Source organism: Neopsephotus bourkii, unplaced genomic scaffold, assembly GCF_033783945.1.
Source record: "Neopsephotus bourkii isolate Nb327-2 ecotype Australia unplaced genomic scaffold, CSIRO-AGI_Nbou_v1 NB_272, whole genome shotgun sequence".
In the NCBI taxonomy this organism is placed as follows: Eukaryota; Metazoa; Chordata; class Aves; order Psittaciformes; family Psittacidae; genus Neopsephotus; species Neopsephotus bourkii.
The window spans coordinates 1,509,873-1,523,756 of record NW_026900781.1 but is presented as its reverse complement, the minus strand read 5'-3'; the positions used below and the strand labels follow the sequence as shown (position 1 = coordinate 1,523,756).

At 46.0% G+C, this 13,884-nt stretch overlaps 1 protein-coding gene across 1 annotated transcript in view; it reads left to right on the top strand.

Annotated features, from left to right (window-relative positions):
- Window positions 1-13,187: 13,187 nt before the first annotated feature.
- Window positions 13,188-13,884, top strand: part of CTDP1 (CTD phosphatase subunit 1) — a 106,055-nt gene continuing 105,358 nt past the window's right edge. Inside the window, exon 1 of the mRNA XM_061346337.1 lies at window positions 13,188-13,557. Within this exon, the coding sequence (XP_061202321.1) occupies window positions 13,232-13,557 (326 nt within the window). The 5' untranslated portion in view covers window positions 13,188-13,231. The remainder of the gene's footprint in view (window positions 13,558-13,884) is intronic.

Sequence of the window (13,884 nt, the reverse complement as noted above, 5' to 3'; positions counted from 1 at the left end):
TATAGGCCAGAAGTCCCACCTGCCTAAGCAAGTCTCACCATTAGCCCATGCCTCCCATTGTGCAGTACTGCTATCCCCAGCATGAGCACGGCTTCCCCAGCATGATGGGAGCTGAAATCAGGATGGGAAACCTATTCATAGAACATAACGTGGAAATCAAGCCAATGTATTGCATTTCCTAAGAGATACCACTATGTCACTTTCAAATGAAATACTTTGGTTTGAATATGCTGGCTGAAATGTTGCATTTCCTCATATGTTCAGGCATATTTCCATATATATTCAGACACTCTCTTTTTCAGTTACAGCCAACATAGTAAGCAGATACTTTTCTCAGGTCTACACTGCACATACACAAAATAAAAACCTAAATCTTCCACTGAAAACAGATTTGATAATTTCCAAGCAACAATCACATTGAAAAGCTATACTTCATAGTAAATTTTGAAGCACTTCTATTTTTCAAATAACTTCTGAAATTCTGGTTAAGGAGCTAGCAGGCTTCCCGAGGAGTGGAATCAATGACATTTCTTGACTTTGTAAAAAGTAGCAATCTCCACGATGGATCCTTAAGGTTAGCCAGTGAAACCAACTTTCTCTCTGATTATCTTTCTACCTGCCTGGCACTGACAGAGAGGAGACAAACCAGAATGGGGCCTCTGAAGGTCTTCAATAAATCGTGCGATTAACCCTTAGGTATCACTCTAGTTACTTTGGAACAATCTGGAAAAAATAACAGTACAGAAAAGGCAAACCTGCTTTTCTTCCATTGACTCAGGTATTTGTACATGTCACCTCGATGCTGAATATTGCAAATTTGTCATTGGATCATTTCGTCTGATACTTGTTTTTCATTGTTTGGAGCTTTGAAGGTCTCAGTGAGAAATATCTTGGTCACAGAAGTAAGTCTTGCCATTGAATCAGTACATGCTGCATGGTATGTTTTGCAAAGATGTGGCTAATGTGGGGGTGGCAGGAAGGGGAAGCAAAGCTGCTATTTGTTTCTTTAATTTCTCACATGGTTCCATCAGAAAAGCCATCTTGCTCTAAAGTTTCCCCTGATGTTAATCTCCTAATAGCTTGGTTTCCCTCCACCCCACTGATTCATTGGTCCAATCTTTCTTCAGATTTGAACCAAGGAGGCGGGGGTGATGTTTTCCCATCTGCAATAGAAATCCCTATGCTGGTTCTCTGCCTTTTGCTATCAGAGGTCTATGGGTTAATACTTGATAAAAGGGAAGAGGTAGGTATTTGTCTCTTGCCTGGAGAGAAATTCTTTGCCTCTTTGCCAGGGAAAACATCTGATCCTATTGCAATGATTTTTCTTTTAATTGGAATGCAAAGATCTTATCTTTTTATTACTCCTTTATTGTTGATAACCACTCCACTTGCTCACTCTCCACAAATGTCCAGCTTATATATACAACCAGGGAAGCAGTTCATTTTTCCTCCTTTTTGGCTTTAATCATTTGCCTAACAACTGAATTGTGCCAGAGTGGTTCATATATCCCTTCCCCTGCTGCAGTCTCTTTCTCAGATGCCTGGTCTGTGTCTGTCTTTCTCTAATTTCCAGGCACAGATCAGCCCAGTGACTGCCTCTTGCTCTAATAACTGCCTGAGGTGTGGGAGACCACTTTATGGGAATTCAGTCACACAGGCCTATGCAAAAATAACAGTAAATGAGAAATTTGCAGCGAAAGGGAAACATTACATGCAAGTCATACGCCCACTACCCTCTTAATTTAGTTTCTTTGTGGCTTTGCACTGCCATACGTTCTGTAATGTCAGATCAGTGCGTGGGGAAGCGACGGCCTCGTGGATAGAGCTGAGGTGCAGGAAATCTGGGTTTTATTCTCAGTTCTGCCTGGCTGCCGTAGATGTATGGCTTGACCTGCCTGCTCACCAGTGCCCAGGGAGAGCCTCGCCAATGGCTGCTTGCCCTGCTGCTCAGCATTGCTGCTGCCACTGAAGGATGCTTTGGGAGAGTGGCCATGGACACCTCCAGAGCCTCAGGGTTCCCAGAGCAGCTCAACTGGCTTCAGAGCAGAAGCCATATGGGGCCTTCTTGGAACCAGGACAGCTATAGATGGCTTAACCTCCCTTCTCCTAATACACAATTTCTGTCAATTCTGGAGTGTGTGTGCTCATATATTTATATACAGGCAATACCACTTGGTTTCTTGCTCTTTGGTTTCTGTTGCTCTTCAAGAGCACAATGTCCCACCACTGTAGGTCCTCAGCTGGTACATTAAGTCCCCATGCCCTCTGCGTTTCCTGCCCTCCTCCCTTCTCTTTTTTCCTCCTTCCCATATCCCTCTTCCCTTTACGCATTTTCGGTTCTGTTTTTTGACTATATCTCTTCCTCTCCCCTCTTCACCCCCAAACTGCCCCTGCCAAAGGAAACCATTTGGAGAGAGGCACTGTCAAGTGCATGCATATGGATGAACACACATGCAAAAAGGTACCTTCCAGAGGTGGATCCCTGGGCCCCGGCTTGAGTAATTAAAGGCATTAAAGGCAAGAGGTAGTGTTTCGTCTGACTCCATCGCTACTGCTCAGTGTCTGCACAATTCTGACTTGGGGACGTGGTGTCATTGGCTCATCTGTCCTCCTGGTAACTACAGTGCAGCCCCATCCATTCCCTCTACTGGTCTGGTCTCTTTCATATTGGACACCCTCCCCACAGAAATAGAATAACTAATTCTTCATGGTCTCGTAGGCCAACAAACCTTGTAGGACCTCCATCCAAACAGTGGTTTACAAGGAGGTTGTCCCATTCCCCTTTTGCCCCTACTCCCCTGTGCAGCACCCCACGCAGTGGTGGGTGTTCACGCTGTGGGTCACACAGTGCAGAATGACTCCTGGCTTCTCCACTCGTACTGCAGCTGCAGCCATCCCTGCCACTAGATGCTATGGAAATACGTATCGTCACCATAGGGAATCAAAAACTTTCTTGTGCCATGAGGCTTTTGTGAAGCTTAATTCCTTACAGGCTGTGTGACGTGCTCTGGGTTGGTGCAGTTGTGAACTTGCTGTGTCTCTGTTTTGAGATACTTCACCTTAAAACATGGAAATATTAGGTGTAGCACTAAAGGATTTTTTTCAAAGGGTTACCGCAGTTGCAACACACACTTTATGACTATGTGTTACTGTTTTCCACATATGAAAGAAGAAAACCCAACTTATGTCTTGAAAAGAAGGAAAAAGCTTTTCTATAGTTTAGAGCAAACAGGTCAATGTTTTCTCTCAGTTCTATTTAGGCAATGTAAAATGTAGCCATACCTCATACTAAACAGGCATTTCTGTCCATTTTTCAGTTATCAACACACCATTAGAAGAGATGGAGAGAAACCTATGTCCTGAAAAAGAAAAAAGAAAAATATTCTTCTTTTTAGACAAAAAGGAGATTTCCCTGAAGGTTCCCCGCAAAGAAAAATGTAAGATTTCAGAAATGTTACTGATACGGGCTGAAGTCGAAGACTGACACTGAGTGTAAGAGTAGCTCTTCTCTCTCATACAGCTAAGGCTGTTGAGTGCTCCTAGCTATGGAAAATGTATTTTTCCTCAACCAAGTCTTCCAGTGTAAGCTCCCGCTACATAAAGGCTGGTTCTGTATCAGATCATATCAGTCATTCCAGAAACCTTCTGAAACATAAAACTACCCTTTATTGGGAAGGGGGAAAGCAGAAGTGCGTGCTGCTCTGCTGCATTTATAGGGAGCCTTTATTATACCTCGAGCAGCACTGCTGAACTGTGTGTTTTGTTTATCTGTCAGTGAACTACCAGGACTACTAAGCATATGTATATAAGCTTTAAAAAAGTAGCAACACTGACAGACAGTTGCCATCTGAAAAACCCTTTAGCTTTTGTTTATCAAACTATCTGTCTCCGGGAGGGGTCTGAGCAAATAGGTGAGTATTGCCCATGCCCTGGATATGCCTCTCAGAGTTTTTGCTTGATAAGAACGTGAGCAGCAGTGTATCCGACATGGCAGTGCTTGGCATTAACCTCACTTTATTTAGAGACCCTAACACCCCTCCTTGCTCAGCCACTGGGGTGCCTTGGAAGGGAAGAAACAATAGGGCTGAGAAACCCAGGATTAAAAATCATAAAGCAGGTTCCCAGGATTCAAGAGTTACCTTAAAGATATGAATTTACAAATTAAAAGTGCCTTCATGTTTTTTAGCCACAGAGCTCATACTTTCAACTCTTCTGTTGAATTATGAAGTTTTTTTTATTAACAAAGTCCTCATTCAGTCATATAGTAGCTGTGAAATTATGACAGTTGTCAATAGGGCATTCAGTCTCCTGAGCTCACCCGCATAGTCTTTTTGTAGATACTAAGCTGTGCAGTCAGTGCAATTCACTAGCATGGACACGTATCAGTAAAAAGTTGAGTGTATGGGTGTGTTTCAGCAGCAGTTCAAAGCAGGACGCGTTGTTTAAATCCTGAATTGCCCTTGGCACTAATATAGCCCTGATGATACTTTAGTATATTGCATCCTGACAAAAATGTCACGGAGCAAGCCATGCCATCAGCGTTTCACTGTGAATGCCAAACCAGAAAATAGCACCTGCGATGGCAAGCCAGTTGAATAAACAACCAGTGGAGCCCAGGCCTGAAAGCTTTCCTCAGCTCTGCCATCACATTAACCAGCTTGGGAATGAGGTGCAGCTGGAAGGATGATCCCAGGCTGCCTGCTGCCTCCTCTTGCTGGTGCTGGTGCCCAAGCTGCAAGCCTGAAGGGGAACTAATCAGATTAAAAGCTGTTTGGTTTTGTGAGGTGCATTTTCAGAAAAACAAATTCCCTGATTTGCCTTGTGAAAAGAAAATGGGATCATGAAGCTGGAGACAGAGGAGGAAGGCTGAACTAACCTCCTGGCAACTGCTCCCAGCTCTGTCGGCAGAACGGGACCACACCTGAAGGGAGTGGTCAAAGATGTTTTAGGACACCAGCTCCCTATATTCAAAACCCATTATAATACATTGTTTAAATAATCTTTGCAATATAAGTTGTATACTGGGGGAGAAAAAAGAAGTCTAAATTAATTAAATGCACAGTCAGCATAGGAACAAAGCTGAGGTGCACATCTGAAATATGGTATTTATGGCAACACTTCACATGCAGCAACGGCATTGTTTTCTTATTGGTTCTGTGTTTTCATAATCCAGCCCTATTTGAAAGGAAACTCGTATATCTTTGTTTCTAAAATGGAAAAAAGCACTACTGGTTTTAATTTTCTGTCTAACTACACTGTCACACGCACAAGGCACGTACACATACAATTGAAACAGAGGGTGAAAACGAAAATCTTGTACTGCCATCCTGTGGTCAATGTTAGGAAAACATTAGGTTGTCCAGCTCATAGGTACAGGGTTACCCTTTCAGATATGTGGAGGCTTTGCAGCAGTTAGCAACGGCTCAAGGACCAAGAGTTACGCCAGATGTTACCCCAGGAAGCAGAGAGTAGAACCTCAAATGCCATTATATCTCATTATTCCTCCTGCAATGCAGTATCTTCTGGAGTCCTTTCTGAAAGACACACAGTCCATTCCAAGAATGTAAGTTCTTTTAAGAGAAAATATTCTGGATGAGCAAATAGTGAATAGTATCTACAGCACAGGCAGGCCAGGTGAGGCACACACAGACAGGAACGTGACACGTGTTCTAAAATGCAGTCTGCGGGGTACTGTGGGGGTTGACTTTGGCCTATGAAAAGTATAGAGAAGTTCACTCGTAAATAGGTCATAAATTCCTGCTCACTGGCTAAATGGATTTTTTTCCAGTGAATCACCACTAGGATTAAAAAGAAAAAAAAAAAAAAAAAAAGAAAAAAAAGGACAAGCCAAAAGGGCACAAAGTCAGCCAACAAGGGAAAGAGAGAAAACGAGATGTCATGCAAACAGCATGCAAAATATGCAGTTGAAAAGTAGTATGTTTACCAGAAAGTCTTGATTGTCATTGAATTCTATGAGAGGATGGTTCTGATTTGTGCTATTACACCTGAAGCTTGTTTTTCTACTGGACTATGATTTTGTTGCTATAAAAATGTGCATTTACAACACTGAAAATTGATCCCTGGATATACATCCTATGCACTTGCATTTCTAAGACAGAAGCAAGTTTGTCAGACTGAGATGCATACAATACGTACATTTGTCCAAAAAGCAGTGATGGAGTACCCCAGCATACTGTGGGTTCTTAGCTCTCACTGTGTCTCCTTCGGGGGCCTATTCTTGTACCTGATTCTATATGACAGGACTACGCTAATTGAGAGAAGGTGGAACCTAGTGCAGAAAGGATGCTGCTTGAGGCTTCTTCACAGATCATTATTAAAAGCTTCCCTCCTTTGCTCTAAAACTGCCCAACAGCAGTATCAGGGAGAGTCCAAATTTTGCCCTTATGAGAACAGAATATTAAAATGTCTCTCCCCCAAAATAATCCTGAAATAATGAAAAAGAAAAATCTCAGCACCATCCATACAGGAAGTTTTCAGATAAAGTAAAAGGGTAAAAAGGATTTAGCTCCCAGTTCGTGCAGACACCCACACTGTTTCTACATGTCTCAACATATGATTATGGGTTTCTTAGTAATGCGTATGGAACTCCACTTTCACCAGTTCAGACGCTCACGACTAACGCCACTGCCATAATTTATGGTTTGTAAGATCAGCTTGTGAAGCTACCATGCTTGTCTCTTATGCTAACACAGTATATGGCATGTCTTCTTTGATCATTTATGTGCTTGTACCATCTTCTCCCTTCTGCTTCAGATGTACTTGTTTTCATCCCTGCTTTGAAAAAAAAATGGTGCTTGCCTCACCTTCTTCTTACTGCTAATGACTTCTGTCTCCAGGCACACCTTTCCTGAGCAAGGCACTACACCAAATGACTTTTTTGTTGTCACTTCTATCGACAGCTGTGTTCTTGATCACTTTTGATTCTAGTTATCTTCTCCGCAGTGCAACGATTTTTCTCTTTGATTAAAAATCACTGCTGACAGGTTCTTCCTCTCCTCACCACATTCCTCCTTGGTTTTCTGGACTTTTCCTGATCTACTACAAACAGGGAATCATTACCTTAAATTCTCTTCTGAACTTTGAATCTTACTTACTACATTTTACCTGTTCCTGTGCAGATGAAACAACACACTTTTCATATCCCTGCTGCATGGGGTTTTCCCCATTGCTCTAAATAAGATATTTCTTTCCCACTTAAAGAAGAGTTGTCATACTCGGTATTTTCAACATAATTTCTCCTTATGGACCATTCTGTGGCACTGCACTTGAAGGAGACTGTAGAGAAACACAAGTCCTCCCCAGCTGGGGAATGGACCAGCTCTGCCACACAGCAGGACAGCCCACAGCTCTGCTCGGCCTATCACCAAAGTGGGGTCGAGCACCCCCATTTTTTTCCTTGCTCTGCAGACTCATCACAGTGGGAAGGGAAAGGGTGAAAGGGAACGGAAAGGCAAAAAAGTTTTGGTCTGTAAAAACTTCTTTTTTAAAAAAAAAAGTTTTGGTCTATCATCAAGAGAAAGGCAGGGTAAAATGTTTTGGTCCAAATAAATTTTTCACACAGGTCTTGTAAGATGAGTGTGTGTTTCATTATGGCAGGGTCTTTTGGCTGTTTGTTGGTTTCATCTCTATACATTTTCCACTGAAGGTGAGGGGAGAATGTTTCCTATCTGCAGACTGCTAGACAGCAAAGCTTGAATGAACTTCTGTTGCGATGGCACAGGAATCTCTGTCATCAGCTTCCCTTCTGAAATGAAAATGTTTAGACATCTTCTCCTTGTGCAGAGGAGGTAAGATGTTAAGTTGTACGCATCCCTGCTAAGGAAAGGGAGAAGTGTTGATTCATGCTTCCGAGTCATGCATTTCAAGATGTGAAGCGTGAGTGTGAAAGCACCATGGGAGTAGCCCCAACAAAGTAAATAATGGTTTACTTTATGAGTAAAGACAACTACCTATAGGGTTTTCAAGGGCAGGACCAAAAGGATGTGTCTATGCTGGGCTATGTATGGGTAGCCAGCTACACACATAAACGTGTGTGCGTGGTAACCTCTCGTGCAGCTGATCTGCCATGAGACAGTCTGCGTACTGCTATACAGAAAAATGTTGATGCAAAAGTATGTGCACTGTTGAAAATACACCTGTGCAGATCAGTCACTGCAAAACTAACTCCAGTCATAGAGAAGGAGCTGTGGGGAAAATGTAACTAGCTTTCACAAATGAGCTGGTTTATATCCTTTTCTTTTGGGTTGCCCAAGAAAAACAAAAAATGAGAAGCTTAAATTAGCCTCTGCTGTATTTCCATTGAGGAGCACAGAGCTTTGCCAAAGATATTTGCTGGGGGAAAAAAAACAAATCCTCTGCTAACAGAGCATGAAAACCTGATTCTTTCAAACATGAAGAGCCAGGTGATATAAAAGTTGGTGACAGTGCAATTTAGGCAGACTAATAATTGATTGCTGCGATGTTAAGAATTTGCATCGTCTCCTTTTGAAGGCAACTGAGAACATTTCGAATAGCCCAGTGCGAGCGGGATCAAACTCCAGATGCACATTTTATTGTATTCCGTGTGTTAAAGTCATTCCCTGAGTTGCTTCTGTAAAAGCCAGCAGAAATGCTGGCAGAAGGTCCTTGGCTGAGGAGTCAACAGTCTAGAAACATTAAAGGATTGCCACAATGGAAACTACCCAAACCTCTTTCACATGGGGCACTCACATACAGCAAAAGCTGTTCTTGGTTTTGATGGTAAGTCCTGCCAGCTTTTGAGGAGGGTAAAGCTTCCCTTCCTACTGAAAATGCTCAAAAACCAGGATGAGGTTATTTCCCTTCCCAAGTGAAATCTGTCCCTGGTTATCACAGTGGAGGTGTCTGGCCATGGAAGAGCTGTGAGAGCTTTTGAATGTCTCCATATTTTGTTTTAATATTTAAATGTGATACCACCTTGAGGAGTTCTTGCACTGAGGAATTACATATAAACAGCTATAAACTCTCTGTCATAGGGACTGGCCAATCTGTGACTCCTGAACAACTTTTGCATCACTTCTGAGGAGTTCAGATACAGCTCTCATAATAACATTACATCATGTAATTGGCAACAGGACTGTCTAGCACCAGGATGGCTGGTTCATTCAAATCCCTAGCCACAGGGGAAAGCAGAGAGTGACTCTACCCAGCCACCCTGCATCGCAGCTGCACGCTCAGGCTTCAGGCAGGAGCAGGGTCTGTGGATTGCTGGTGAGCTGCTGTCACGTCCTGTCTGCAAACCACCCCACAGCTCTCCTGGGAGTGGTGAGGTATACAGCACGTGCTCTGTGGCTCTTGCTCATTTGCAGATTTCTGTGAGCTGCTTGTAGATTTTGGGAGGCTGGCCACCTCGTGCTCTACAGCCTCCTGAAAATTGCTGTGGAACTGGTTTTAGCATGGATTAAGTATGCTGTGACAGGCTTACAGCATCAAAGTCATCAGTCTTGAATAGGAAAATAGCCAAGGCACCTTTCAGAGACATTAGATGATTTATACAATACAATATATATAATGTTTTTTGAAGAAGTTTAGCTAAGCATGTTTCAACCTTAAGTAAATAAAACGCAGATTATCTCCTTTATCTTCTTGGAAGTCATCCCAACTGAATGCATGTATTTTTGGAAAATCTATCACTTTCAAGACACACTTCCCCACAAGGCTATATCTACCACCCCAATGCTTTCACTCGACAGTTAGATGAAGCTGATATCTACAGCATATGCTTTTGTTCATGCTATGTATTCAAATACAGAGGCGTGGTTAAATTCTGATGTCCTTTTTCAGGGGAAGACTGGGGAAAACATCTGCCTCTTGATGGAAGCCATCTGGCATAACCAGACATGAAGTCAAGCATTTTAACACAGTGTGTTCCTTAGAATTACACTTACTTAAGAGAATTACAGATCCTTCCCCTAATATTCTCATCACACACCATCCCAGGGATTTTCTCTTGTACCCACCTAGGATTGATCAGTGCAATTACCTTGTAAAGCTTTGTCTCAGTGCAATCAAAGTAAGCAGAAACAATAATAATCATTATGTAGATTTCTGTTGTTCTTATCCTGGCTGAGCTTTTCATCTGCACAATTACAGGTGCAGACAAAATCACAAAATAGTTTCTGTGGAAGAAGGGGCTGCAGAAGCTGAGATCAGCAGTACTGTAGAAGCTGTAGCACACCCTTGGTTTGTTCCAGAGGTAAAAGTTAACTTAATCAGGGTTGGTAAGGAGGTGTGATCTCTTATTACTTCATCCTCTACTTGTAACATCACCAATTCTAGCCCCATGTGGCCACACGGTGTCCATACTTTAGTCACTCAATTCTTACATGCATCAAACCTGACAGCGAGGGATCAAGTATTGTATATCCTTATCCATCCAAGGAGTCTGGTAGGACAGATACGATGCTGAAATACATAAAAGCTGTGTGTTAGGCAGCTTTCAAGAAAATGGCAGGTGTTCAGAAAGCTGCACAACCTAAAATGTACATCTTTAGGTGAGGGGATTAGCAGGCAAAAGGAAAGCAAAGTAACCATCAGCCCAAGATATTTGTAGGGCAAAGCCACATCATTCTCATGACATGGTTCTGCTCTGCTGCCAAGACTATCATCTCCATATACAATAAAGGGGACACGCAGTACCAACAAATACAGTTTGCCTAACTGAGCTGATCTTCAATCACACGGCAATACTACACTCAGGGAATCTGAAGAAAATTTGTAGTCTTTTCCGGTTCCCTTAAAGAGGTTAGTCCCTATGGCAGAAATGGGAGGAAAAAAAACACCCAGATATTGCACAAATACGTGCTTCATGTTAGGGTTGGAATGTCCTGTCACTAGTTACCCACTCACTAGTCATTTGCCCAGGGATCAGCCTGGAGAAATGGGCAGAGAGGAACCTCATGAAGTTCAAGAACATGAAATGCTAAGTCCTGCCCTGGGGAGGAACTACCCCAGGCACCAGGTCAGGCTGGGGAGGCAAGTGTCTGGAAAGGAGCTCTGCAGTAAAGGCGCTGGAGACCCTGATGGACACCAAGCTCACCAGCAACCAGCAGATGTAACCCCTGTAGCAAAGAAGGCCACAACATCCCATTACAATACTTGTCTTGGACAAGGACTCAGGAGCAGAAAGAGAATGAGTAAATTCTCCATTCTCCTATGTACCTAAATGCCTTCACTATGAAACTGAAGTACCCCCCTCATAGTTTCCTAGTCTCATTCATAACTTCTAACTTCTGTAGCAAATGAGTGGAGGACTAAATAGTCAACAGCCTCCTTTATTATATAACCATGAGGCTTCTCAGAAACTAGGTCGCTTCAGTTCATTGTACAAGAAAAGGATCTAGAAAACATACATGATCATGCAATGTGTCTCTATGCCTGTGTACATGGAGATAATAAAAGACGCATGGCAGCTTTCATTCAAGAGTTTATTAGTAACAGTGGCTGCCTCACAGTCAAATATTGTCATGAAGTTCACAGCAATGAAACCAAATTCTCAACCAGACCATACTGGTTTTGTTTTAAGGTATCTCCAGTGACATGTTAGAAGGAAATCCTCAAGAGAACCTGCTGGGTAGAGACTGCCAAAAGACTATGAGCTGCCAGGCTTCTCTGTCAAAATCTTGACTGATAGCAAGTCAGCCAAACACTCTCTGGAAAGGACCTCCTGTGAAGCTTCTTGTGCCTGCTGTTTTCAGCTCCTCGGTACAGACAAGTTAACTCCAGGCCTGTCAATGAGGAACAAAGATTTGGTGTACTTGCTACACAAGTACTAGAGACGCTGAAGTAGCTGTCCATTCCCAGGGGTGCTTATAGCATCTCATCCCTCCTTGGAAAGCTGCACAAGGCTTGGTGCACTGCATGAGGCCTCCCTCCTTGGCAAGGGGCTTAGGAGATAACTGTACTCTGTAATGTGGCTGCTGCTGGTAGGAGGCATGCCCATGGCCTCTTCTGATGGAGGTGTGTGCGCACCCTTATGAACACCTCAGACCTCAGCTCTGGTCAGCCCTGTGGAGATCACAGAGTCACAGAATAGTTAGGGCTGGAAAGGACCTTAAGATCATTCAGTTCCACCCCCCTGCCATGGGGGGGGGGACACCTTTGCCCTAGGCCATGTTGCCCAAGGCTCTGTACAACCTGGCCTTGAACACTGCCAGGGATGGAGCATTCACAACTTCCTTGGGCAACCCATTCCAGTGCCTCACCACCCTCACAGTAAAGAACTTCTTCCTTGCATCTAACCTGAACTTCCTCTGTTTAAGTTTGAACCCATTACCCCTTGTCCTATTACTACAGTCCCTAATGAAGAGACCCTCCCCAGCATGCTCGTAGGCCCCCTTCAGATACTGGAAGGCTGCTATGAGGTTTCTGCAGCCTTCTCTTCTCCAGGTTGAACAGCCCAAATTCTGTTAGCCCATCTTCGTATATGGAGATAAGCAAGGACAACCCGGTTAGGTTTTGCACGCGTAGGATTTGCCCGCCTCTGAGCTCAGGTCTGCCGTTTACACTCTGCTCCTCCTCCCTGCCCGCCCAACGCACCGTGGAGCAGCAGCCAGCCTCAGGCCTGGGCCCGCGGCCCCGGGTTGGGGGGGCTGCCCCTAAGCCACACAAGGGCGCTCCCATTCTCCACCTCCCCCTCTCCTATCCGGGGGAAGAGCGGAAGTTAGAGCGGAGGTTAGAACGGAGAGCAGCGAACAGCAACACACAGCTACCATAAGGCTCCGCAGGGGCCGAACCTCAAAGCGCAGCCGCCGGCCCCAGCTGCCCCGCCCATGCTGTTCCGCGCCGCCACGTGTCCCGCTCCCAGGGTTACGAGGGAGAACTACAGCTCCCAGCGCACCCCGCGCGGCCCGCCCTTCCTGTCGGCCTCTCCCATGCGCCGCGGTGCCCGCCTGGAGTCGTAGTTCCAGCGAGCGGATCCGGAAACGTGTTTCCGGTGTGGGAGGAGCACTTCTGCCCATCCCCGGCGGGCTAGCTGGCTGCGCTGTGCCTTTAAGACCGGCCGGACACCCGGTGCCCGGCGCCTGCGCAGAGAGGCCGTGACCTCGCCGCCTGTCGGCGCTGCTGGTGACTATTGGGGCGCCCCTGTTCCCCCCCCTCCCCACTCCCCCCGGCGGCAGCGCCAGACTCCGGTCCCGCAGCCGGGCAGCGGGCGTCGCCATAGCGACACCTCCCCCTCCCTTCGCCCGGGACGATGGAGGTGACGGCGGACAGGGGCGATGGGCCCTCTGTGGAGGGCTCGGCCGGGATGATCGCGGAGATCCGGGCGCCGGGCCCGCGGCCGCTGCGGCTGCTGGAGTGGAAGGTGTCGGTGGGGGCGGCAGTGCAGATCGGGTCGGTGCTGGCGCTGTGCGCCCCGCTGCCGCCCGCTCCGCGTCCCGCCACCGCCGCCCCGCCGCCTGCCGCCAGCGGCGCCAGCACCCGGCCGCAGCGGGCCGGCCCCGAGCGCAAGCTGAAGGCGGAGAGGCCCGGCGTGGTGAGGGAGCTGTGCGTCCGGCCCGGACAGGTCATCGCGCCTGGGTGAGTGCGGGGCGACGGCGGCAGAGGGGAAAGGTGGCTGGGCCTGGCTATGGTGGCGGCAAGCAGCACGGGGAGCCTGGCCCAGGACGCGGGTTTCGCGCTGCTGCTGTAGGGGATGGACCGGTCCTTTAGGTCCGCTTCCACTTCACGGCGCTAGTGTGGTTCTTAAACCCCTGCCCGCGCTGCTCTGTGTCTCGGCCATATAACTGCTGGAAGGGAAAGGCTCTTCCTAGGAAGGTCTGCATAGAGTAACGCGCGGGAAGCAGGCTTACGAGGAGGAGGATGCCGGAGAGGTGCAGGAGATCGTGCTGTAGTCCCTTGTTTCAG